Genomic DNA, 27,709 nt, shown 5'->3' with positions numbered 1-27,709 from the left:
GAATAAATAAAGAGCTGAGTTTACTACTTACACATTTTGCAGTTTTTATGATTCCGACATGAAGACGTCAGACTCATGGTGTGCAAGCTTTTCCATTTGAGGGGTGCCATTGTGGCCATTTTCTGGACTTCATTCTCCATAGAAGCCTCCTCTGGCTCTTCTGGGGGAAGTACTGAGGTGTTCCAAGTCCACTGAGAGACATCATCTCTCCAGAGTGCCTGGGGTCTGCCCCTGTTTTACCTCAATCCATGCTGAAGATTTATATTTTTTATAATTTGACTGCGCTAAAATATTTACGCGGTTGTTTCTTTGCAGTACACTATTAAATATCCATTATGCTTGCTTGAGTCCAGTCTAGCGTTTCTCATCTGTGTACTTGTTGTGGGTTAATCCACTCAGGTTATCTCGATTAGAATTCCTGACTTTCCAAATCTGATAATCTCCTTTTGGGTTGACCGCAGCTGACGCTCAGACAGATGTGTCTGAGAGCCAGAGAGAAAAACCAAAGTCATCCTGAGGTTCAGAGTTTATTGAAGTCTGATTGTCTCAGTTTCCAAGTGTATGGCACAATGTAGCTTAAAGAGGACTTAAAGAGAATGAAAACAGAGGTCAAAGTTCAATCGCTTCTCAACACTTCAGGAGTACTGGGTGTTTGAAATCTTCTTCCACAGTATGGTCTTCAGGTTGTTGAGCACCAGCGAGTGGTGCACTTCCATCTGACTGGCCAGTCCGCTCAGCGTCACGCACGTGCGCAGCTGCTTCTCCAGGTCCTCACGTAGATCCGCGGGCGCTCCGAAGAGCAGAAAGTCCTGAAGCAGAATGCAAACCTTGGCTAGGTTGGGCTGCACCACCTCCGTGTTGCACTGTTTCACCAGCCGGTCGCAGGTGGCCGTGCAGTCCCGGCCGTACGTGCAGTCGGCGTTGGTCTCACAGCGCCGACCCTTTAAATATCCCCTCACTGCAGCATCCGAGGCCACGCTGCGCAGGTTTGCCATTTTACAGTCAAATTTGTTGTTGTAGCCCACATGCAGAGGACTAGTGTCACAGATCAGAAAGCTGCCGTAGGATCCGTGGAAGACTTCCTCCACGAACTCCAGCAGGCCGATAGTGATGCGAGCTCGCCGAGGCCAAGACGGGGCGAGCCAGTGGTTCAGAGCCGTTCTGAGCGCCCCAGGCACCAGCGCCTGGAGGTAATGTGGCACCTCTAGCCTGTAGAGGGAGCTGTGGCTCACACGCTCCGTCACATACAAGTCCCCGCAGAAGCCCAGCAACTTGGGCGTGTGCTCCTTCTCCTGGAGCGCCATCATGAGGAGGAACTCGTTGATCTGGATGAGAGCCCAGATGGACTTGGCCTCGGCGAGGGAGACTTTACCATCATGGTTGACGTCGGACAGTTTGATGATCTGGTCCACCAGGGAGCCCAGAGAAGACTGCTCGCCCAGGTTCGTCTGGAGATAAAGGTCAGAGGAACAGATAAGTTGTAAGCCTTCAGGGAGCCCGTCACAATTCTGCCTTGATAGCACACCTTCAGGTAGCCAAGCAGCATTTCTTTGAATTCGTCGATGGACGTTCCCCGAGTCGGTTTGTCGTACAGCCTTGTGTCCTGCGGCAGAAAAGAGTTGCCATCGCTCCTCACCCGGTCCTCGATTCCGCACTTGATCACGACCAGCTTCTCCTTCCACAGTCCGCTGTAGACCTGCCCATGAGCAAGGCACACACAGTTGGCGTTCAAACACGTTCACACACAAGCACACCACAGGCACTTTCATTTGGGATTTGACTATCACATAACTGTCCATGTTGCCACTCCCAAATTTTGACCTCCAAATTAAACCTCCAAGAGCCCAACACACACACACAGGTTTGTCACACCATCTTTCTGGGGACCACTCGTTGCCATAACCATATCCCCAGCTGCTTAACCTTGACTTAACCATCCAAAACAACAGGCTAACCTCAACCAGAACCCTTAACCAAACTGAAACCCGATTACAATGACCCAATTATTTTGACGTTTTCACCCTCAAAACTCTATGTGAACCAGCCAAAATGTCTGCACAAAGCAATATGTCCTCATAAGATCAATGTCTTGTCATAGATTGGTCCACACAAGAATATTAATACATGTACATAAACACATGCGCACACACACCCACACATGGGTTGGTCAGACTTGAACACCCAGCTTCAGGTGGTGAGCTCATAGCTGAGCTAAACATGTGTCTGAGCACACAACGCTTCGTTCCTCAAACAGCAGCTGGAGATTGTGAAGTTCTTCCTTGAGACAAACATCTGAACTCTGGTCTCTGTGTCTACTACCTGGTGAATGGCGGACGTGGACATGCAGCGATGCAGCGTCAGACTCTTGTGATCACACAAAGCTTTGCAGGACGAGCCCGAGATAAGTCCTCTCCTGTAGTGGTCGCACTGCGAGGGAAACAGGAAATACACCTCATTACCAGCAGGAAACAGAAGTTGACAGCCTCAGGCCCTTCACACTGGTATATTTAAATCCCCTGCAAAACATTCTCCCTCTGACCGCAAAGACCCTGAATATTTACCTACAGTTTAAACTCCAAATGTACTGGCTTAATGAATGTATATTTAAAAATATTTTTTTTATTCATCATTCATTTTCTGAACAGTGGTTTTGATCTGTTCATTTTTATTTAATTTCTTCATCTGGACTGTTAACTTCTTGTTCTACATCCATAAAACAAAAACTGTGAAAGAAATGTGATAATGTGCCTTTATATCTCATCCACAGTTCTGATACTTAAATCCTATATTTATGAAGCATATTGAGAACCTTTAACTTAAATGATATACAATCAAATAACATATATACATTTAACGCCATGGTGTAATTACACTTATTTACAATGAGCTTTCATATCAAAGACATTCTATTGAGATATATTTAGCAAATACATTTTATTATCATCTGGATCTCCATTTTTGAGGAAAATATAGGACAAAATAAAACCAAAAAAATATAATATTTTGCTGCTTTGATGACAGGCTAATTCAATGTAACAGCTGCCGCCAACACCAGATCATGTGACTAGTTACAGAATAATTACTGATAAGGCCTCTGATTTAAATATTATATTTCTGCTTGTCTTGCTGTCCAAAATAGCAGGACACTGCAGGCCAGTTTCGGCTGTCGTCCGTTCTTACTATGCGCAGCATTTTGGTGGTTTATAAAAGTGCTGATATGACCACATTCCTCAACACGCTGCCGCTCTCTCAGGAAGCACTTGCCACTCTTGAGAGACGGCATTTCAACCACACAGATGTTAAACTGCAATTGTACTGTAATTAAATCGAGCAGGACTTAAGCGCCTGTAACAGAAAACCAAATCAATCGATGCTGGTGGAGAGAAAACCACACTCTGGAACATTGAGGCTGCTTCTGCGAAACACAGATTAAATCTCCAGCGAACACTTACGATGACCATTTGGCAGACGTGTCCTCGACAGAGTTCGGAGTACGAGGAGTACTGCATGTAAACCAGCCAGCCGCCAATGAGGATGCCCAGCCAGGCCAGGAGGAGATACTTCACCTTGACAGCAGGAAGACGGGTCTGTAGAGGGCGACAGGGAAGAAAGATATGAAGCTGAACAGCATTTCAAAGCAGAGCGTATTCAACATGAAACGTTTTTTGGGATCTACATTGGGTACAAGCATTAAAGGTCAAGCATGGGTCAGGTCACCGGGGTCAGAGCTGGAGAACTCATCTCAACTGATTTAAAGACTCAGCAGTGACTCTCGTACGTATTAATAAGCAGACAAATATCAAGCTGTTTCTGTTATTGGACTTTTCTGCAGAGAAGAATAGTGATAGCACTCCACATCAAATGTGATGATGCGATGTCACTGGGAAAATGGAGACAGAACAACCTTGACTTCTACGGCAACCATCAGTAAGGAGAGCCACATCAGATGCTATGTATACCATCGGACATCTAATAAAGAGACCTTCCAAGCTTTTTCCCATTCCTCACAAACCCCAAACTCAGAAAGTCATAAGACGCTAAAGTGACATTCAAGGTGGTAATAATACACGTATATCTAATGTCAATAATGTATTGTGCACTTTGTCGTTTTGAATACAGTTCTTGAAATAAACACTAAGCTGAGGCCGTACAATACTTGAGGTTCTGCTCCAGCAAAATAACAAACATGAATCTCAAAGGTACATCACACCGTCAAAAGCATTACAGGAAGGGATGTACCCATCTGACCTTTATGGTCCAGATACTGATACCTGTGCTTTGGGTATGGACCGATACGGATCTCATACCAGTGTTACGGTATTAAACTTCTTGCCATGCTGTGGGGTGGCACAGGTCATGCTTGTCTTCATATGGAATTACAAACTTGGTCTTAACCAAACGTTGCACAGTCTTTGCACATGTTGCATGTCAATGTTGCAGTTGACGGTGCAAGGAGGGTGACGTGCTGAGTTAAGTATCCGCTGATGCCATGTTATCATTCTAACGTACAGTTTTAATGCCAAGATCGGCTTCCCGGACAGGCATTTTTTTCAACAATCCCACTTTGAGAGGCTGGATCGGGTCGATAACCGATACCAAGAAGGGGATTGGTGCATCCCTCATAACAGGTTACAAAAGGTTGCGTTACAATATGGCAGGGGTGATGCGACACATTTGGGGCGGCAGAGTCACAGCTTGAGCGACACGTTCAGGCGTCATATAAAACGCTCAAAGCAAAAAATCAAAACCCTTGAACCAGTCTCAGTCTAAACCATTGGATTTCAACATGCGAGTTTAGAGTAACAGCAAAAGCTGGTGACGCCACACAACCCCCACCTTGGAAATCAAACTGAGCCTTAGGAAATGCAAATACAATTTACTTTCCCTCACAACAAAACATTTTTCCATCCTTCAAGACAACAGTTAACCCCATTATCATTGGCGGGTTGAATGAATGAGCTGACGTCACGAAGCCAACAGAATGCGAAGGGGGCACCATATAGTGCCGGCTTATTTTCAAACCAAAATTATATATATAAATGAACATGTTCTTTTCCCACTTCACTCTACGTGTCGTTACGGTGACCGCTTCCTCTTGCTAACACTGTATATAACACGCAAAACACGCAAGACCAAACAAGTCTCTTTTATAGGGAATAAAAGGGTCTGATAAAGATTCTTAAAATCGCAACCAATCTCCAGTGCATTCTGCGAAACAAACCCACCTGCAGGCCTTTGGAGAGCGGGCAGAGCAGCACCAAGTGGACCAGTCTCTTCAGAGCCCTGGGCGACATGGTGGTCTCTCTGTCGGGGGCCAGCGGAGCGAGATACCGGGGTCTTATCACATCCTTCCTGCCGCAGCTGACACGCAACGCCTCTCAGCAAGGTCCATTCCGCTAACTGAAGGCTGCGCCGCTCATGTGTACCTCCATCTGTCACCTTATTCTCACTTGCGAGGACCACAAAACGGCTGAAATACAAGCGCGTCACCGAGAAGGACCGGGGTCAGTGGTCGCTCCATCCGAGCGAGCGGCAGAGCGCAAAACGGCTCATTCCGTTATGTTCTTCCGAAGAGACCGAATAAACGATGATCATCAGGATGCAAAAAGGAACGACGTCTCTCTAGAAAACCGCAGCTGCTGTTTCCCAGCGACGCATCATCGCCTCTTAAAGGGGAAGATCTCCACTTGCTTCGGACTATATACGGAATTTCCGGGTACAAATACGAAAAACAAATCGTTCTAAAAAAAAAAATTTTTTTTTAAGTCATAGAGACAAGCCACAAAATGAATAAATAGAAATAGGCACTATATGCGAAGCTTCCTAATCATCGATCATATTACTAAATTAAATCGTATTAAATATATTAGTCAAATATATTGTATTTTCTAGAACCATATAAATACGAGACTTGTACTTTAATCCTGTAGTTCTGCACTTAGCATTATCTATCAAAACAAACGGTTTAAAAGGCTTAGGTTTCTGCAATGGCATTGACATTCATGTCCTTCCACATATTTATTTATTAACTGGGGTGGTGACCCCAGTCGCCATTCTATTGCGATGCACAACACAGTCACTTTGATCGTCTCCCTCTAGTGCTTTGGTTTAATGCGAAAGCCCTAAACAACATTGATATGCTGAAGGTTGATGTGAATTCACAATCCTAAACTCAAAAGCACAGCAAGACTATGCATATCGGTCACATACAAATTTAACAAGGATGGATGATCGTCGATGTTTCTTCACTGAGCCATGGATCGCTGGAATGAATGTGATGCAATTTTACCTGATCTCCTCAGAACTGAAGGTCAGGCTATGAGACATAGCCTTTCTTTTCCTTTCTTTTGTCCAGAAGCTTGCATATCATAAATATTCCCAATTAGACTGACTGGCACTTATTTGTGTTCAATAATTTCGAAAGTCTGATAAAATTATTTCATTGCTACTACTACTACTACAAACAACAACAACAACAACAACAACAACAACAACAACAACAACAACAACAACAACAACAACAACAATAATAATAATAACAACAATAATAATAATAACAATAACAATAATAATACAAACCTTAGTTAACACTTAACCATAATATTCAAGGAAGTTTGCCCAATAAAAAAATTTAGAATAAATTATAGATTAGATGACTGTGAAATATTTATTGCTCGGAAAATAAGTGTGGCCATCCATAAATTATTTAACGTTTGCCATAAGAATAGGTTACATGACCTGTCAAATGGCTTCAACACTTTAAACATGGAAAAACAACGGATAATATAACAAATCTTAATTTCTTTTAGATCATCAAAGTACAGAGCGCTGTGCTCCTAAACACGAGGAATAAAGGCCAATACTGTAGACATATACACAATATAATGAATAATTGTAATTTCTATCCATGACCTATAATACAGAAATAATACAAACGAAGATTCTAGTCGTCGTTTACCGATGACCGTTCCTCCTTATTGCCTTCAGAGCTATCGGGAATTACAGCCATTCATGTGTGATCGATGTCACTACGTCACCGTCATTGAGATGCAAAGCAGGCAAAAATACTTAAATATAAATTCCCAACATAGGTCTTATTGAATGAGATTTTTGTATGTCCACTTTATTTCGGGAAAGACGCAAACCCGATGTCGACAGCAGAATCTCCGAGCATCCCCAAACGCGTCATCAGAAGCGTTCAAAGAAGCAGATGGAGCTGGACAGCCGGCTGCTGCTCTGCTTTCTGCCGCCGCATCTCCTGCTGTTTGACCGGGTCACGCCACCGTCAACGCCTCACTCATTACAGAACCATTGAAGGTAAACCCTACTGAAGGAGAACTTTGTAATAACATCTATATACCATGTCAGTTCGCGTTAAGTTGAAATACCCTGCCGAGATTTAGCATGTAGCTCTGTTGCTGCTAGCGAGTGGATTCACTGGGCTAATCGCGTTAGCTAGTGTTCGGAATTTAAATAACGCCGAGTGGAAATCATCGTCGTTTATTCAGCGAACCGCTCCAGAAATGCGCACTACATTGCCTCAGCTGGACGTTAGCTCACTGGATTACTGCGCGGTGTTGTGGGGCACCTGTGTCCTGCCCGGGAGCGTCAGCCACAGCGACCCGCAGAATGAGTGACCGTCATGTCAGAGCTGAGGTTCATCTGGAGCAGATGAAGTCGCTCGGAGTTGATGTGGAGAAGCTGAGTGTGGATGCAGAGCAGCCCTCTGTCTCACCGGTCCCTTCCAGCATCTCCACAGTCCAAACCTCCATCACTTGTAAACAAGCAGAGAGAGGGCGAAGCAAACCTTCCAAAGATGAAAAGAACTCCTCAGTCAAGAGCTTTTACAGCACGGGGCCTGGGAAGGTTCTCCAGGAGAATGGGAAGATGCCCGTGGGCAAGCAGGAAAACAATGGCAACTACATAAGCAATAACACCAAACCCAGAAACAGCCAAGAGAGCAGCCGTGGTGACGGACCCAAGCATCCCAAGAGGAGGCGGCCGGTGACGGTGGACACTTCCAAAGCCAAAACCTCCCTGGAGGCCCTGAAGATCAGCATCAAGACGCTCAAATGGAGAGAGGTACCCTTTTGCAATTCTATTTGTTTAGTAGAACAAACGTTCAACAAAGAATTTGTTCATTATTATTATTAAAAATTATCGGGTGGTGGACGACACCAGTAGTTGTTACTAGGCCCGCAATGACTGTAATTCATACTGTTCATTCAGCTCATGTGTCAGCTAGTTCATCGTCACTCTCTTGACTTATCTGCAGTAATACAATAGAATACTTTTAGTCTTCCCAGGAAATATGGCGGAGATAATGACAGGATTGCGACTCAAAACGTCACAAGTATGGCAGCATATCACAAAGGACACATCAAAGGAGACGTACCTTTCACACCACATTTGAGAAATTACAATTGAAGTTTTTTTTAACTGCTATTTACAGCCCCAGAATCAGACTTCAACCTGGACACTTCATGTACCGACAATTTGTTTTTACGTAGTCTGTAACTAGTTGTCCTTAGGTGCAGCCCGAGTTCTTAGTATATCTCACACAAATGCTTTTCATTAAACCAATGTCATCTGGGATGTGTCAAATTGTATTACTTTTGAGTTGTAAATCAGAATCAGATTCTCAATTTATTGCCATGGTCAGTAGGGCTTCCACCAACTAGGAAAGTGCTTCGAAATAAAGTGCTGTTAATAAATAAAATAAAATAAAAAAGGCTGATCATGAATTTAACAGTCTGACGGCCGAGGGGAAGAAGCTGTTCCTGTGACGGGAGGTTCTGGTCTGGACAGTACGCTCCTGCCAGAGGGACGAGGAACAAACAGTGTCAATGTCAAATGTCAAGCAGTGATCATATTTGCCTCTACATTTAGGAAAAAATGTTACTCCGGACTTCACCTGAAAAAACACTAGATTTTTCTTTCCTCAAGTGCAGTCAAGTTGCAGCACAGTTTTTGCCAACCAATGTTTGGACACTGCCACGATGCAAAGAAAAGTGAGTGCAATAGGTTTTCATTGGTTTCCCAATTAAGAGGTGATATCTATGCTTGATACCCATTGTCTTTTAAGTCGGTGTTTATCTGGCAAGAGTTGTCATCAAAGTGAAGGCCTGTTGGTTTTGTCTGATTTGCTTTCATCACAGAGACCATGTTGTTTGTCGTCCATAGATTGTCGACTGAGTTCGAACTGAGTTTCAAGGACTTGAGGTCAGGCTGTGTGACTGTGTCATCCTTGTTTATTCCTTGCCCTGCTCCACCGAACCTGCCTCACATGAATGGTCGCTTGTCAGGCTCGGCCAAAGCTTGGAGGTTAAGTAGTCATTTAATCCTCTAAACTTAAGCGCTGATGACTGCGGATTAGAGTATGATCGCTTATTATCCTCACTGGAGGATAGCCAGTGTTTTAATTCTACCATGTGCTTGAAATGTGGCGCATGCACCACTCCTCAACAAGTGAGTTTGTTGAGTTTTCAGTAGCAAGAGGTCATAAGTTGACTTGTCCTCCACAATATACAAACAGCTGTTGGTGTTTATTGTGTTTACATTGAATCTAATGCTACTCATCACTCTATCGAAATATGCTTAGTCTATAGTTTTTACTGGGGATTTGCAAAAATGTAACTTTGTGCCTCAATAAATGGGATGATGGTTTGATTCTTCCTTTTACGTGACAAGTCCAAGTCAGGAGCTCTCGTGTCTGAAATGTCCAACTGCTGATTGGAGTGGCACTCAGTGAAAAGAAACTTAAATATTTATCACTGTGCTAATTGATCCAGTTCTCCTTTTGTCTGCGACGTGGACGCCATCTGCCTCGGTCCATTATGGTCCCGTCCTTTATTATGGATGAGAGGTAATGACCGCTGATGCAGTCAGACATGTGCGGCCAGGACTGGACTGACTGGTGACACCTAAGCTCGGTGCGCTCCGTGAAACTGTAGCCACTGGTCCGATCACTTACCTCAGCCTGTCCTCACGAGGCTCCCCAACAAAGTCAAGGGTGCCGGAGGATTATGCGCCGCTTTGAGAGGACCTGTCGGCATCCTTAACCAAAGTTTCAAGTCTCTTCTAATCCTGCTCTAGCAGCGACAAAGTCATACTTGCCTGCTTAAGCTGCTTCTGACTACAAAAAGAAGTTTCACCTGTGGTGAAATGGTCAAATAAAGCCCTTCACTCATTTATTTCTTTTAAGACATGGTGTCTGTCGTGTTTGAGTAGTTGATGATCTTCTCAAAAAACGTGTCAGTGTTGGATGGATGTGTTTCAGGGAAGGTGAGGGCAATGCATTGGCTGATTGCATAGTGCGGAGACTGTGTTTTCAGGATGAGAAAAAGCTGTTTGTCAATGTCAGTGGACATTTCCACAGACTACAAATATGCTTTGGTACAATCGTCCAATATTAAATATGGAACATTCGGATAGAAATGTGAAAGAAAAATCCAAGTGTAATGAAGTACTGTGTGTACAGTAGTGCAACATGCATGGTGAATTAAAAATTAAATGTTCATGATGGCCAAGGGGAGAACAAAAAAACAAAACAAGCTGTTCTTGTGGTGGGAGGTTCTAGTCCTGAGTGATTGTAGCCTACTGCCTGAGGTACAAACAGTCCGTGTCCAGGCTGAAACCACACTGAGATGGGGGAGGTGAGGATGAACTGGCTATAGCCTTATAGAACTGCACCAGCATCTTACACAGCAGTGGCAGTTGGGAGTAGTTGGGAACATCAAAATAACATCCCACTTTTCACGTCACGGCTTTGGTTGTTTCGTTGCTCAATTTGGGCTCAGTCAGCTGCTGTGAATTGTAGTCTTTCAATGATTTTGACTCTCCTGGCGAGCCAGTAAAATGCCCTTATTGCTGGAGAAACAATATTCAAAGCTGCTATCCAGAGACACAGCTGACTCCCGACATATGGCATTCTCTTAAACATCGGAAAATGATTAGCACCTGAGCTCCTCTAAGCCGATCCACCCTTAATCACTTTCTAAGGAGAAGAGAATGGACACCAGTGAGTCGCTCTGAAACTCATTTGGCCTAAGACGATCCTCCTCTCGCTCCAGAGTGCTGACCGAGCACAGCCCCTGTGTTCTCTCTAGGAAATGTCCTGCTTTTCCTCATCACGAACAAAGTGCTTCTGAAACTGCCCTGTAAAAAGAACTGCACTCCTACTGTCCATGCGAGGAGTCGGGCATCTCACCGAAACCTGCACGTGAAGGAAAAGGTTTATTTTCAGCCCTGACCACCACAAATTAATTAGAGCTCCCCCTGTGATCGGATTAGACACGTATACGCTGAATCTCTGTGGAGCTATATTTAGCCTGACTTGGCTGTCGAGCAGGGTTTCCCCTGCTCACACGCCTGCAGGATAAGTCAGTCACGGAGTGCCCTTCTGTCGTGTATCTGCTGTTGCTGTTCACATCATTTATGTCCCTTCTGTAAAAAAAAAAAGTTGTTAAACATCCTGCAATTTAACAGAAAAGAAGCGATTCCTTCAGTCGTAAACAGTTGGGAGCCTTATCCAGTGTCGTGAAAGTGTCAGAATGAAATTTAAGAGGCGGCTGACATCACAGTGTCTAGTGATGAAGACAGAGGTGGCTACTAGATTTCCTGCTCTCTGTAAACCCCTCTCCAGTATCACTAACACACGCTTCTTATAACACCATCTTTGGTCAAGACTGTCCCGTTGTGCCGCGAGGCACTTCAAGATCGCTCCTCTCATGACCTGAAGGGTCAGCTCTCACACGTCTGTCCTCTCACGCTCACCGCCTCTGTCGTTCTTCTCAGTTTCCGATGGGCAGACGAGCCTCGTGCGACATCTACTGGCACGGCGTGTCCTTCCATGACAATGAAAACATCGTCTCAGGGCAGGTCAACAAGTTCCCAGGTACGACAAGACGACACTAAATGGCATTTTTCTTCCATTTTTGGTGGCAAGTTCATCAAGTTGCTTTTTGTCCAGTGCAGTATATATCAGTACCATTCAGGGATGTGGAGTCAACACACAGCATCATTTGTTTGGGATCGTTGTATGAGAGAGTGGCCTATGAAAACACTGTTTCAGCAACACTGCAATACTGTCTCAATATACCTCATCTACCCATCACTTGTGTGTAGACAGGAAGTACACAGTGTGGTTTGCATAATCCACCAAAAAAGCAACAACAAGCGCTGCATGCAGCTAGGTAGCGCTGTTGAGCTCTAGAGCTGTGTACTGGCAGTTATTTTGCAATACAGTAGTATCCTGATACATAAGTGGTGATGCGATACATTGCAATATATTGCGATACTGTAAGTTCAGCAATATTTGGCCCTAAGAACTATAATGTTAAGGGGGAATCAGATAATGCAGTGCAATATTATGTGTATGTAGTTTGATTTTCAGTTACGTTTTTAGACAAAGGAATGAAACAATCGCCAGCACAACTCCAGTGTACAAAAACAAACAAAAAATGTATTAAACACATCACGAATGCAGCTGTATATCTATGTATTAGATATTGATCAGCCAACATAAAATATCAAGACAATATCACACAATCAAGCATTGTGATATGTCAGCAAAAAATAGAATAAATAAGTCATAGATGTTGATACTTTCCACAGTGCAAACTCTACTGAGGTTCCTGTTGGTCCTGTCTGTACTTGAGTCTTGTAACACAAAAACATTGTCTACCTCCATTCTTCTTGTCATCACTCGAGGGCTCCAGTTTGAATGCAGTGCTAAATATAAACACAATCTGCCTCTATGCAGGCTACGTCCTGTGTATAAGTGGCCTTACAGAAGGATGAAGGACACATTATTCCAACTTGAATTGCTGCACTGCTATGTTTTTCCGTCACTGTAAAGATGTTTTTGTGGCTATGATTTTTCTGTCTCACCCTAATGAGAGCACGCATGCCCTGCAGGGATGCTGGAGATGTCCAGGAAGATCAACTTGAGTCGGGCAGTGAGGACGATGCAGGAGCTTTTCCCAGAAGAGTACGACTTCTATCCTCGATCCTGGATCCTGCCTGAGGAATACCAGCAGTTTAGCACTCAGGTAGAGGCTGTCGCCAGTGTAGTATTTTTGAATACACAACTTGTTGATGTTCATTTAAACTCCAGCACCCAGAAATCGCTACATGTATTTGTGTGTGTTGCTCTCCCCCTTCATGATGCAGATTGGGTATCTTTATTGATGTTCAAACTTCACAAACCACCTTGCACGGTTTATAGAGGGAAATTATAAACCGCGCAATGACAATAACTCTCCACTAGGGGTCAGTGTAACATCGTCAATAATATATACGTTACAGCCAAAGTAGTCATGTAAAGATGAGTCGATTTGCCGCATTTTTGTTGTTCATTAATATCGTTTTAATCATTAATTCTGTTTAAATTTGACCCCTATGAACAACATTAAAGTCTTGAATTAGATTGTTAGTCTCTTTACCAATTTCTCTGATTTTGTCTCCCATCTGCTCAGGAAGTCTTCAGTTTTTGGAATTGAATTAAATCAATGTAGACCATATTGTGTATTTCAAAGATGCTTTGCATTAATAAATTGATGCATGGACATATAATTCCTGTAATATAGGGCTTTTTTCTGTGAAGATGTGTTGGCATCTCATAAGCCTTTGCAGTGCCCAGGCATGATGCAACCTGAACGACGGTCTGGGTCATGTAAAAGTCTTCCATTAGACTTTGTCGCCCTGTCGAGAAAGAACCTACCTCTAAGCCCACAAAAAGTTGAACCAAATTGAGAAAGAAAACCATCTAAATAACATCTTAACAGCTGATCCCCGTTTTCCAACCATATACCTTTGCTTAAATAAGCCATTTCAAAGTTGCACTTTTAGAGTTGTGACTGGAAATAATGAAGGATCCCACAATATTTTGTGAAAAAGGTGTTCAGGGAAAAAGGTTTAGCAAAGAAGAAAACATACTTGAAGGTCATGTCATGAGTTCTCACAAAAGAATGACCAGTTGAAAGTACAGCATTAATGATTAAAATTTGAAACTTTTTGGCTGGGTTACTTTTTTATTTTTTGAAATGAGATACCAATGCAATGCCACATGAATATGTATATGTTACAAAAAGGACAACAAGAAAGATAAAACAAATTAAGCATAAAGAAGAAACCAATGAAAAACAGAATACGAAATGGCAGAACTAAACAGATTTTATCCTAAGTATCCTAACTTATCCTAAGAAATAAAGAAATGCTATTCAATAAAATTATTAAAATATGTACACGCCTTTTGAAAAGAAAACAAATCCTCAGAAGGAAGACTACTGTAGAAAAACTCCATTGTGCTCAGTAAAAATGAAGATAACAATAAGATGGTTAAAGTGCTCGTTGAAAACCTCACATTGGGAACGGAATTCACCAGGAAACAAAAGAACTGAAATCACATGCATCTCTGTGTTTTTTTTACAACATTGTTGGCTTTCTCCATCGTCTCCTTCAGATTCGCCTGCTGAAGGAGAACGATGCGAGCGTCAACCCCACGTTCATCGTTAAACCGGACGGAGGCTCTCAGGGCGACGGCATCTACCTCATCCGGGACCCGGCCGACCTGAAGCTGGTGGCTGGTTCCCAGGCCAAGCAGTTTGTGGTGCAGGAGTACATCCAGAAGCCATTACTCATTGACAAGCTCAAGTTTGATATTCGCCTCTATGTGCTGCTCAAGTCCCTGGAGCCTCTGGAGATCTACATCGCCAAGGAAGGCCTGACCCGCTTCTGCACCGAGCCCTACCAGGTTCTTATCACGCTGCCCTCATTATGTATCATCCAGGTCCGATAGCTCGCTTCTAAGACTTCATGACTCAGCCCGAAACGTCACTCCTAATAGAATTAAAATGGATCACGTTGATGTATAATTCATGCTCTCCTTTTCCCTCTGCAAAGGAGCCAAGCCAGAAGAACCTAAGCCACGTCTTCATGCACTTGACCAACTACTCCCTCAACGTTCACAGTGGCAACTTCGTCCACTCTGACTGCGAGAGCACGGGCAGCAAGCGCACGCTCTCTAGCGTTCTCTACAGGCTGGCGGCGAAAGGCGTGGACATTAAGAAGGTCTGGTCGGACATCATCGCTCTGGTCATCAAGACTGTCATCGCCGTGGTGCCTGAACTCAGGGTCCACCATCAGGCCGACATCCCGCCTGGTAAACCTGGACCCACGTGCTTCCAGGTGAGTGGTAGTGGTTGAGTGGTGATGGAACTGTTGAAATAATGTTTTTTTTTGTTTAGATTTTAGGATTTGATATATTGCTGACGAAGAACCTGAAGCCAGTGTTGCTGGAAGTCAACTCCAACCCCAGCATGAGGATAGAACATGAGCAGGAGGTGAGAGAGAACAAGGAGTTTTATGTGTTTGTTTTTTTCAATTGTTGCAGCTAAGTCACTGAAATACACAAGGCAGTAGCACGTAACTGGGCTCCAAGTCAGAAACCAGTTGGTCCGAAGCTACTGTCTGCCACTGTCTAGAAAGTGTGGTCACTTCATCCAAAGTTCTATCTGCTATTTGCTTAGCCTTCTGACTGTCAGGCTTGTATGGGTGTGTATTGTGAAACATTGGCTGCACTAACTGCCTGACTTGCTGATGAACCATTGGTATTCTCTTCATTTTCTTAAAATGACATATTCAATTTGTTGTGTTGAAGCCTTTTGATGCGCTTCCCGAAGTATTTGTTCGTTGCTGAATGCAGACTTCAAGTTCCACCCAGCTTATAGCTAGTGAGCACAGAAGTGGATTTCAAATGTTCTTTCTGCTACTGCGGTGGACTATGTTGCCATCTGACCAGTGCCTCAGAGGAGCAACGGAGAACAGAGAGGAGTCTCCTTGATCAAACCAACACATGCTGCAGACTCACGTTTGTTTTACCAGGTGTCACAAGTTTATAAATCAGGATGTGTTTTTGTTCGTGGAGCACATTTAAGTGAGCTGGAAACCGAATGAATGATGGAGATTGCTGATGACAACCGCATAAGTTTAGTGGAGGTTGGATTAAACAACTTGACTCTGAAAAATCGGCGCCGTAAAATGATGTTCCCTTAACATGGAGGCAGATGGCCGGGTCAGTCTCAGTTACTATGGACTGATCACCAGACCATCGCAGATTCTCAATGAATGATTCTGACCACTGTCAGTTGCCCTTTAAAGAGAGGAAACCATGAATTCATCAGAAGATCTTTCAGTGTATCCAAGCGTGATTTATCGTGAGCCTGCCGCACGGCTGGTCGTCTTCATGCTTCAATTATCCGTAATAAATGCTTCTGCATGTTCCAGGTGACTCCTGGAGTTTTCCAATATGTCCCCAGTCCGGTTGATGAAGAGGTGAAGGTGGGAGTGATCCGAGACACACTGCGCCTTATGGACCCCGGCCTCAAAAGAACATCCACGTAAGAACAGGGGCATGAACGGATGATATAAATAGTCATTTGAGGACATGATCTCTCCCTCTGCACGTCCGTCCTCCTCCTTCCTCTCCCCGGCGCCAGCTCCACTCAAGCGCTCTCCATAAGCCTGTTAAAGGGAGAAATGAGACTGTGATGAGCCATGATGGAAGTTCACACTCTCTTTTCCAATCTGCTGGCTCCCACCGGTCAGCTGACGCTTGGCAGTCAGTCCACGCTAATTCTCAGTTTGCAATCTGTTTTTTCACTTTCTGACACACGACCAGCTCTTTTTAAATGTCTCACAGCCGGGGTTTAGACGGTCAGGAAAAAAAAAAAAACGTCAGGGAATTTCAAATCAATTAAAAGTTTTGAAATTCTTGTAAACAACTGGAGACTTGTTTATGAGCTAATCTTTTCCTTATATAAAGATGCGACCGTGAGCACTCAGGACCGAACTCCTGCCTGCAGCCTGTCGGTCGTGAGGAGTAGATGAGGCATCATGAAACAGTATTGCGGGGTTGATGAAATGGTGTCCTCATTTTCTGAGGCCAGTAAATGGCGCTCTTGGTTTTGACATGATTTGAGGTTTCATGTAAATGTTTGAACTTTTTCAAGTTCAAACATTTTACAACAGACAGCGCCATCTAGTGGCCTCTGAAAATCAGGACACTGTTTCACGAAACCTCAACTACCCGTCACTACTTGCAGGCATCCTGCTCCTTCCGTTTTCACTTCTTCAGTCCCAGATATCTGAAGTACCTTTGAAATCATTTGTTTATCCCTTTGGTCATGTGGGTCAACAAGCGACAAGTCACAATTAAAGTTGACTGCCTCAATGCCTAAAACAGAACAGGAACATTTATTTAAAAACAAACAATCCCAAAAAAGGACCTAACCCTAGCCAAAAAAAGTATGAAAAATTGCTTGTTAGAAAACAAGATAATTCAAGTTAATACAAAGACCCCCCTCCAAAAAAACAGAAAATGCAAACAAGCAAAACAAAAAACAAAAAACAGACATCATTGCACTGTAGAAAAGAAGAATGTAGTAAATCAAAGTTGCTGAGCCTTTTCAACTTGACAATGAAAAAGGCAGTCAACAGCACAAATAAAAAAGTATAAATAAAAAAAACAAGAAAATAATAAGTATAAAACAAGAAAAACTCAGCTCTAACTTAAAAAACCATCTCATACAAGTGGATAATAGAAAAAAGACAACAAAGTCAATCAGCGATTGCGAATTCCCAAGCCTAAGTTCAAACAGAAATCTCTGGTCTTTGACTAAACTCTGAATGGATTTCAGTTTCAATAAAAATCAGGGGGTAAAGTTGAATCTAAAAAAAAGTTATAATAACATTATAATAAGTAATTAACAATAGAAATAAAACTAAACAGCTAAACAAAGAAAACTGTGGATTGAATTCGTGATGAAACATTTGTTAATCTTAGTCATCTTGAGGTGATTTCTGGGTGGAATCTCGGTCTGATCAAGGTTCCGCAGAACTCTTCACGGACCCTGACTTCTCTGTTTGTGTCAGCTGTCTCCCAAATTAGCTTCTACATCAGATATCTGATCTGCTGTGTGAGTCCGTGGGGATTAAGCAAGTCTTCTACAAGAATCACGTCTCGTCACACGTTCATGTCATCCTGATGTCGAACGTCTAGTCGTCCATTCACAGCCAGCAGTGGATGTGCATTTGTCCACGCTGTCGATCAACAACAACCAAGTGCCAGTGGGTTCCGAATTTAAGAACGCTATGAACGTCAGGGAAGGAAAGAGAGGCAGCCTGGATTATCCAAGTGGCTCTAGTTCTGCTCATTAATCCGGCGCCTTCTATCTCTCAGGGTGATTTATGAGCTATTATGAGTGAGGGGAGTGTGGGCGGGAACGCTGGAAAGGTTAGAGGCACGCGGCCGTAACAGGTTTAATTACAAAACTTCACCTGCAGTAAGCTTGGCAGATGTGCTGAGGGAGGGCGGTGATCCCTCCTGAGGCAGTCACATGACACGAGAGTGAAGTCGGTGTCAGCCACCGGTCCAAACCGCTCATCGCTGCGCGTGACGTTGGGATAACAGCGGAGAAAACTACTGTCTTAATTCTTAGATCTGAAATGATTCATTTCTGACTTTAGTGAAGCTTTGAAAAAAATAGTGGGCCTCGAAAAGATGAGCTGAATTTAGTGTCGTGGCTGGACAAAGTCATTTGTAAGAGCAGAGCGTACGTCTGTGACGCCGAGACTGTCTGTGGATGGTGGCCACTTTACCTCTGACTCTCACAAGACATGAATTACTGAGCAGTTTAATCAAATCAATCGTTCCGCTGCCAGGAGGACAAAACACACATCTATTAAAGAGCAGACTCAGACAGACAGACAGACAGACAGACAGACAGACAGTGAAAAGAAATGTCTGCAAACATCCTCGAGAACAAGGACAGAAGGAGATGGAGGCTTTTATAGGCAGCAATTGAAGGTCAGACAGTCTTTCACTCTGAGAGGAAACTGTTGAATGATTCCTCAAGTGCTCGACTTGAAGGCGAAGAATCTGAGGTTAATCAACATGTTTTGTCGAACAGACATATTAACCACTTCAGCGTCGCGCACGTCACTCACTCAGTCCTGCTCTGAGGAGGACCTCGCTGCCGTCCGTCAATCCCAAGGTGTCCTGACTGGACAAACCCGTCGTTCCATTTATTGCTGCCCTCTCTTTCTTTTGTTCTGCTCTCTGCTCTGGTTACTGTGCTGCATTTGTGCTGTAGTTTCTTGGGTCGACACCACCAGGCCCACTGTGTACCCTGCAGCATTCATCATGCCAGCCTCAGTCCTTACCTTCAATATTTTTTTGAAGCCACCAGAAGTACAATATGAAATATAGTTCCTTTTTATTTATCTTCCAAGTTGTGTGCCTATTTCTTCCCTGCGATGGAGTGAGCTACAGCTACTGTACGTTTGGTTTCAATAATTCTTTGGTTTACCTACAGGGTTTTGGAGAATCTGACTTGGTTTGTCGTACCATCTTTTCGGGGTCTGCTCATTGTCATAACCCTTTCCCCAGCCTCTCACCCGAAACCGAACCGTCCAAAACAAATGGCTAACCTTAACCAGGACTGAACCAAACTTATCCTCAATTATAATAATAGAAGTTTTCATCCTCAAATTAAAGCTAAATCGGAAAAGTTCTCCTCAAGTAGATGTTTTGTAAGAATTGGTCCCCACAAGTACAGACACACTTAAAGTGGCCGGAAAAAATGTATTTGGGCGCCTTTAAATATTACCATACAAAAGCTTTTGTTGTGTTTTAAAATGTGTGGCTGCATTATACAGACACAAACAAATGCAAATTATTTTTATGTTCTTGTTTACAAGATGTTTTGAGAAGTCACTCAGCAACAACAAAAAAAAACAACTAAGAATGGAACGGAACTGAGCCATTCAAGACGCGGCAGAGAAACAAGTCAGAAGGGGAAGCTTTGACATTTACTGAATTGGTGGCAGTCAAAACTTTAGTTTTTAATCATGAGAGGCAAAACTCTTCAACCAAGCAGCACTCCGTCTCTTCATATGCTCACCCAGAATGCGCAACCTTAGTTCCATGAGCAGCAGACTTTAGTCATTCTACTTTCATTCTTTCGAGATTTTTCCTGGTAGAACGAATCCTCGCGCTCAAATCCACCTTCGTGACGTGTTATGTTTCGATGTAAGCACACCGAAATGCCTTGGGTGTCTGTAAATTCAACATAAATAAATGGGGAAAGAAATAGGAAGGGAAAAAATAGAATTAAGAAATTCTGAAAAAAGTTGTTCAGCAATATATAAAATAAACATTAGACGAAATCAATAGATAGATTTTGTATTCTAACAATATCATTGTAAAAATAAATATGGTAATAAGAAACCAAAAAAGATGGATTATGGCATTCAACAGATGGTTTGGTAGAGTTTAAAAAGACCACCATTCTTTTTTTATGGGCAAAATTAAAAAATGAAAATGAAAAATGAAATTCAGCCAAGAAACAAACGTTTTGCTGGGAGGAGATTGAGAGTTGATATATCGCCATGAAAATAAAAATCTGCATTCATTTCAGAACTCGAAAATTTGCATGAAACGTAGGACATTTTTTTGAATAGGAAATTAATTCATAATGAAGAGTGAAAATATTGTCATAGTGTGCAAGTTGATAATTGTTCAAGGAGACAATTGTAGCAAAGTTAAAGCTGGCAGTTGTCAACCTGCATTCATCGGACCATTGTTCTGCCTCTGTGTATTCCAGAAGTTCTCAACCAAAGACTGGCTGGTTTGAGCGAGGTGAGGAAATACCGAGCGAAGCCGACACACAGTCTCACAGTCCTGATGAGGGAGGAGCTCTTCCCTCCCTCTGTCTGAAGCAGGTTTACCCCAAATACACCAAGCAGTTCAACTACCTGCGTGCGGTTGAACGAATAGCGTGTCTCTTCATCCGCTTCCTCGGCGTGAAGGGCAACATGCGCCTGGGCCCCACTGCCTTCCGAACTTTCATTAGGTATGTAAGTTCTGGGTCGTGTTTGGAGACGTGGATGAGTGAATCTCTGTCTGTGTGCAGGACCTGTAAGCTCAGCAACAGCAACTTCACCATGGCTTCAGTGGACATCCTGTACATCGACATCGCACGACGATGGTCCGGGACGATATCTGACTACAGGGAAGCAGGTAACTGAAACCGCGTGTGGTAAAGTCCTGCTCTCTAGTACCACGTGACATGAATATAACCTGTTCGACGTAGCTGCTCATAATTTCTGCGCTCTCCCACAAACGGATCACAGCTCTCCATGGACCTGCGGTTGTGGATCCTGGTGTTTGTGAGGTTCCATTTTTTGTTTTTATCAGGATTTTTGTTCCATTTGCAATACACAACTTACTTTCATATCAAAACACTAAATTATATTTGTTTCTCAACACCAATGGTTCTTTTTCACTTAAATTCTTTTCTCAAATGCAGTGATGGAAGATGTTTTTTGTGTTGTCGCTTATTTCAGTTTTTGCATTATAAATGAAAATTATTATTTGATTTGAAAATTATTATTTACCATAGTAAAATTCCAGTGATCTAAATGAATATATATATATATATATATATATATATATATATATATATTTTTTTTTTTTTTTTTAAGTAGATGGTGACTTTTTTTTAAGTCACTATCTCACAGACATAATGCTTACCCCTGCCTCTCACCCTCACCGTAAACCTAACCGTGACTAACCTTAACTCTGACTTAAACCCATCTATAATGACCAAGTTATTTCAGTTTTAATCTTGAAACCAGAGGCTTAAAGTTATGGGGTCAGGCAAAAGGACCCCACAAGGTGTTGCGTTTCCAAGAATTGGTCCCACAAGTATAGCTTTACAAGGTACACACGCGAACACTCAGGCATACAAAACCATAAAACAAAAATAAATCCATTACAGTCTTTGTAGCAGGTGCACTCTCTCTTTCCACACATGCTTTCCTTCTCCCCTCAGTTCCTCTGTTGCTCCCAGAAACAGTCCCACAACACTGTCTTGAGGGACTTTCCCATTCATCATTTGTTGGAATTACATCAGGTGCAGGTTCGCCACTTCACTCTTAACTCGTGAACGTTGTATAAGGGCCGCCTCAGTTTGAATAGATGGCATCGTCTGTGCAGAACAAAAACTATTTCATCCCACAGAGGACGCGGGGCTGGACATCCTTGAGACGGCCAGATAATTGCTTGTCATTCTTTGTCAGATTGACTCTGACATCCTGCTCCCATAATTGAAATGAACTGAGATCACAGAGTGACAGTGAAGAGACCGTCCCGCATGAATTATTCAGACGTTACACCTCGGTGAGAAAGGCTGGCATCGAGCGGAGTGGACGGAGTTCACGCGGATTCACATGCCCTGTACACAGAGAGTGTGGGCTGCATTCAAAGCAGCCGATGTGAATTCAGTCCGCCGCGTCTCGACTGGAGCAGCGCTTTTAAAAATTCACAAGTTTATGTCTTCAATATTTTAAACACACTTCTGCACGGACACTCGACATGTTCATTGAGATCAGCAGTGAACTCAGTCTCAGCTAAATCCTGACTCACTCTTTAACACCAGTTGGCGGCGAGAAAGAAAAGGAAAAGTAGCGGCAGAATATTCAGGAGACCTGCAGGTGAGGAGTCAGCTCTTTTTCTCCCTCGCAAGTGTTCTGGAGGTGGCGCCAGAGGCGAGTTCTGCTCCCTAAACTGGAGGGTGATGAAACAATCTCCTCATCTCAACTTTAGAAAAAGCTTCGACTTGTCGATGCCCTTTGGTTTTGATGAGAAGGAATACTTTTCTACGATGTTAATTATTCAAGCATTCTGATAAATGTTGAATCTAAGATGTAGCTCACTGACAAACACATCATGGTCTCAGGTGCCAGAAGACTGGGTGATGTGACCTGAGCTCAACCCGCAGTGAGACGGTTGGCAGCAAGCTCCTCTGAGTCTGAGACCATGGTTCTTGGTTAGAAAAGGGTGGATGGGTGGAGTGTCCAGTCCAGGCTGTAGATGAGCTCCGTCCTCAGCTGGAAGAATGGAGTAGAGGATAGGACAGTCATGGGGAAGAAAGAGCAAACCGCTTCATAAAGATGGGCTTCTATTTCCAGAGACCAGTAGAAGGCACTGTCTCCTCGAAAATCTTTGGATTTGAACAACCATTTCAATAAAATCTTGCATCGTTTTAAAAACCAAGATGTTGCCTACTGAGCTCTGAAAACAAGGACACCGTTTCATGCATCATTCCATCACGACTGACTTGTACACACACCTGAACATAGCGTCATGAGAAGGTCACAGGAGTAGAAGCACTGCTCCTCCAGATTAAGAGAAGCCAGTTGAAATGGCATCAATGCTCATCTAGGAGGAGGCCCTTGAGGCAGAGCCAGGACGCGCTGCTAGTTGAAAGGAGGTCGCTGGAGGCACTTCTTAGGGAAAGGGAAGACCCCACCTCTGAAGTCGGATAAATGGATCCATTTCATAAATGAGGCCCATATTAATCCGTCTTTACGTCTCTTATCTCCCAGGTATGGGTCTCCAGGCCTTTGTTGAAGCCTTCTTCCAGCTGGCCAGTCGAAGGTTCAAATCCCAGACGCTCCAAGAGCAAGTGGCGTCTCTACTGGAGCTGTGCGAGTCTCAGCTGGAGTCGCAGGCCATCGTGGAGGACCGTCGCTCGGTGAGCTGCAGCAGAGCTCAGTCGAGATCCGTCAAGACTCTGGGCCTCGCCAACGCACAGCTCAACTCGCCGGCACCCCTGCGAAGGGCGGCCAGTCAGGACTACCGCCTGCACCAGCGACTCAAGCCGCGCACACTCAGGGCCAACGTGGAGAACTGAAGAGCGCCTCCCAATGCTCGGCTCACCGGCACCGACGAGAGTTGAGAGGGTGAGCTGGACCCCTGCTAGCTGGCTTGAAGGCGCTGTCTGCGGGGTTGCCAGTCTAGAGTGGAGGATATTGGTGCGTGCTCTGCCCCCTCCTGCTGCGATCACAGGTGAAGCTGGTGGTCCAGTCAGGGGAAGAGCAACGCTGCTGTTTGTATTTACTCCTGTTTTCTTTGGCAGCTGTCTGCTTCACGTTGTCACTGGAACCTTCTTTGCAGGGATTTTAACAAATGCAGTTAATCATGTCACGCAGGTACTTTACAGCAGTTGGACTTTATATTTTGAATCCTGGCATGAGGTCTTCGTGTCATTCATTCACCCAACATTACCTGACTCAAAACAGAGCAGTAAAAACCTAAATTGTCACTGGGTGAACTGAAGTGATTCAAGATCTGTTCCTGCGTTCAAAATAAAAGCAACACAATGCTAGCACAGTTTAGCTCATCCTATTCTTGAATTTGCACTCAAAGCTTTGTATTTGCACATTACTGAATGTGAGCGACGGCATGTGTGTCCGTGTGGGTGCGCCAGTTAAGAGTCGACGCTGCTGCTGCTGCGAGTCTATTTAGCTGTGAACGCTGACGGTATTCAAAGGCAAAAGGCCACGCAGCGACTTAATCTCTTTGACTTCCGAGGCTATTTCAGCCTTCGGCGAGGAAGCAGGAGAAGACGGTTACAAGTGGTGCAAAAGTGTCTATGGTGGAATGATGGAAGTGTGGAAGTGAGACTCGCTGGCTACGTTCACATGGATAACACTGAGTGGTTTAAAAATAATCGTGAAATGAGGTTAAAGACGCACTGAAATGGCCATCTGGTGCTGGAGTTGTATATGCAGACACCTACGATGTCCTCCTCCCTGAGCTTGCTGAAGCTGGTGCTTCTGACAACTTCACCATTCACTTCCACTGCTTTTTCTCAAGTGCCCATGTTTTTGGAGTTCAGCAGGTGACGCACTTGTTTAAGAGGTGAGGAGTCGGGACACCACATATTTTAGAGCAGAGAGGGCCCTCCTGTGGGCTCTGTATGAGGACGCTGCCTCGTGAAGCTTCCGTCACAGGTAAAAAGCCTTGACTGAAATGCCTAGTTTATGATCACGCAGCTGTGTTTTTGGGGTTACCTCAAGCCTCCCTGCTAGATGATGGATGCTACCCCGGTAAAAGTGATGTGTGTGGTTCGATCAGACTCCATGTGAACGTAGCCACTGACTTCATTGTAACAAATGCTCCACCGTCTTGTGCTCTCATCCCTGAGCATCTGTTTGTCTTGCACACGCAGGCTGCATTATATCGTCTACTTGAACCATGAGTCGCGCTATACATATGTGCTGTTTTATTTCCTGCGCTTTCACTCAACTAATCATTTAACCACAGATCAAATAAGATCAATTCATATCCTACCATGTATTGAGTGATGTTCACAGCAGGTTTACTCAGTTGGATGTCTTCACCTACTTGAAAATCTGCGGAAACTGTGTCAGCTCATGAAGCATGAGGTCACTTTTATAAGGATCCATTTTATGGGTAACGCACTGTAAATAAAGAGTATAGAACTTTGGTTGAAGTGACGTTTGTGTGAGTGCGCGTTTCCATACCTTCATGTTTAGGTTCTTTGACTTGTTTCGCCCGGCTGACTCCCTGTTGTATTCGTGATCATCTTTGGGTCATGACAAAGCCAGTGACCACAGGTGAGATCGGAATCCACCGCTACCATGACAACGCTCACTGATCCGATTTTCCATCCAAACAACTGTAAAATGGAGGTCAATTCTGATTCAGCTCTTGTGGTGAGGAGCCTCTCCATCTCTTTTAATCTTTTGACCCTTTATAAAACCATTTTCTTTATGTTTCTGTTTGAATGACTTTTTTTTTTTATCAATTATTCTTTCAATGGAGTTAATTGAAACAAATCTGCCACGTTCAAGTTTCAGTTGATTTCTGTTGTACAATATTGGACCACAGCGAAATTATACTGGTGTTTTATAATGATATTATTTCATGAAAACACATTTTGTTGGTCATCCAGCCCTCTGTGTGCTGGTTTTAACTACAACGGAGAAGGCAGGGAATGTCAGAATCATATCAAGGACATTCTGTAGAATTTGTCAAATTCACATATCAAGTGACGTATAAACTCAAGGTGAGCCACATCAACTCAGGTTTTAGTGAATTACTCATGCAGGGTAACATTTTTACAACACACGGGGGAGAAATGGCAGTTTTGGACCACCATTTTCAAGTGACTCAAATCAAAAGCGAGAACTAAAAATGATTTATTTTCATCAGTTCATCATGCCATTTTTAAATTGTATGAAGAAAATACATACAAACTAAAAGTCCGCCAACAAAGCTAGTGAAAAACTGTCATGATGAAGATACTTGTTTTTCCACTGTTAAGCAGCTCAAAATAGCAATATTTTACTCTGTTTTAACAAATACAAAATAAACATATATAAATGCAAATCACAATCTATATTTGAAATCTGCCCATGAAATCAAATTGTTATAGTCTGCGTGCACGTCTGTGGCACTAAGCTGAGGCAACTCGTGGCTGACGCTATTTGACTGAAGAATGTTAGCTGCATCACAGTCTACAACACCGTAGCCATCACATGTAAGTCATATTTGTATTTTCTTTTTAACTTTCTGTTGCCACCTTTTACATGATGTCAGCTAACACTCACTAGCTATTGTTATTGGCATGAATCTTGTCAGGTTTTTACAGAGCTATTGCTCTGTGAGATTTTTACATATTATTAATTCAAATATCTGAATATATTGCATCATGTTCCGTAGTCATATTAACACACTGCATGAAGGAGTGTCATGACAGCTGTTCGAAAGCCAATTTGTTTGCCTACATGTATTTCCACAGGTTACGTTTCTCCACACAAACACGTCTCGTCCCCCTCTTTGTCTACATATGACACATGACTGATATTGCATGTAAATTGTTTTAAATCTCTATTCCTTTTGCATTTATCTATCTTCTGCCTGCGTGGTACTTTCAGTAACTTGTATTATGGGTTCTGACTGAATCAAAGTTTTAGTAAAAGTTGAACGGTGTTTATTTACTAATTTATTTGTATATGCTGCAGAAACCTGTTCCAGGACAATTCTACATGAAAACACTGAAAATAATGCAGTACACATGCGGGGCCTGGATGAGATACTCTTGTTCATAAAAAAATACATATATAAATAAAAGCAAAAACAAAATGAAGCCAAAAAAAGGTTTGCAAATTCAGTCCAAACATGGATGACCATCAGGAACATGCAACCAAAGTCTCTCTGATTCTCTCATTGTGGCTTCTTTTTGTGGCAGAATTTGTATGCTAGCAGTGAGTTTTCTGATTTACTCTTCCAAGATTCCATTTAGATCTGACAAATCTGACCCCCCATCGCCTCCGAACGTGTGTTATGAGGTTGTGTATCAAAACATTTTGGGGTGCCTTCACACACTTAACTCTCAGGCCCTCTATAGATTTTTGCAAATATCGTTGAAGCCAACTTCTTTGCCGAACAGTGCGAGTTTTTTTTGCGTATCTGTGGTGCAGTCTGATCAAAGAATTCTACTCCTCCACTCCGTACGACCATCAGTGTTACACAATCATTTCTCTCTTCACTTCGCCCCTCAACACTCCACTGATAAACACAAATGGATGCTTATCACTCGTCGTTCTCACCTGACGCTGCCCTGATGTGCCCGATCGCTCCCTCGCTCCCAGGTTGCCAAGCAACCACACACACCTCCACAAGAGGAAACAATGAATCTCTTAGCATCCTGCAAGGTTTTCTGAGGTGACTCTTCCTCCGTCTCTGCCAACTTTTACCTCGCTGAGGAGAATGCAATGCAACGCTGAGTGAAAATGTGTCGGTGCTTTTCCCTGGCCTTTGATATATTGGTGC

At 43.4% G+C, this 27,709-nt stretch overlaps 2 protein-coding genes across 2 annotated transcripts; one reads left to right on the top strand and one right to left on the bottom strand.

Annotated features, from left to right (window-relative positions):
* Positions 1-528: 528 nt before the first annotated feature.
* Positions 529-5,649, bottom strand: dipk1b (divergent protein kinase domain 1B). The gene is made up of 5 exons (XM_053887991.1): positions 5,226-5,649; positions 3,453-3,587; positions 2,320-2,427; positions 1,526-1,696; positions 529-1,448 (listed from the first exon to the last, which is right to left on the bottom strand). The coding sequence occupies exons 1-5, from the start codon at positions 5,292-5,294 to the stop codon at positions 636-638; spliced, it is 1,296 nt and encodes a 431-aa protein (XP_053743966.1). The 5' UTR covers positions 5,295-5,649; the 3' UTR covers positions 529-635.
* Positions 5,650-7,207: 1,558 nt separating this feature from the next.
* ttll11 (tubulin tyrosine ligase-like family, member 11) lies at positions 7,208-26,810 on the top strand. The gene is made up of 10 exons (XM_053853649.1): positions 7,208-8,082; positions 11,797-11,896; positions 12,919-13,052; positions 14,465-14,755; positions 14,905-15,189; positions 15,249-15,344; positions 16,288-16,400; positions 20,667-20,915; positions 20,976-21,082; positions 23,452-26,810. The coding sequence occupies exons 1-10, from the start codon at positions 7,630-7,632 to the stop codon at positions 23,757-23,759; spliced, it is 2,136 nt and encodes a 711-aa protein (XP_053709624.1). The 5' UTR covers positions 7,208-7,629; the 3' UTR covers positions 23,760-26,810.
* Positions 26,811-27,709: the final 899 nt, after the last annotated feature.

The sequence above is a fragment of the Synchiropus splendidus genome, chromosome 1, assembly GCF_027744825.2.
Source record: "Synchiropus splendidus isolate RoL2022-P1 chromosome 1, RoL_Sspl_1.0, whole genome shotgun sequence".
In the NCBI taxonomy this organism is placed as follows: Eukaryota; Metazoa; Chordata; class Actinopteri; order Syngnathiformes; family Callionymidae; genus Synchiropus; species Synchiropus splendidus.
The sequence above is the reverse complement of the archived record's forward strand: the minus strand, read 5'-3'. Positions and strand labels throughout refer to the sequence as shown.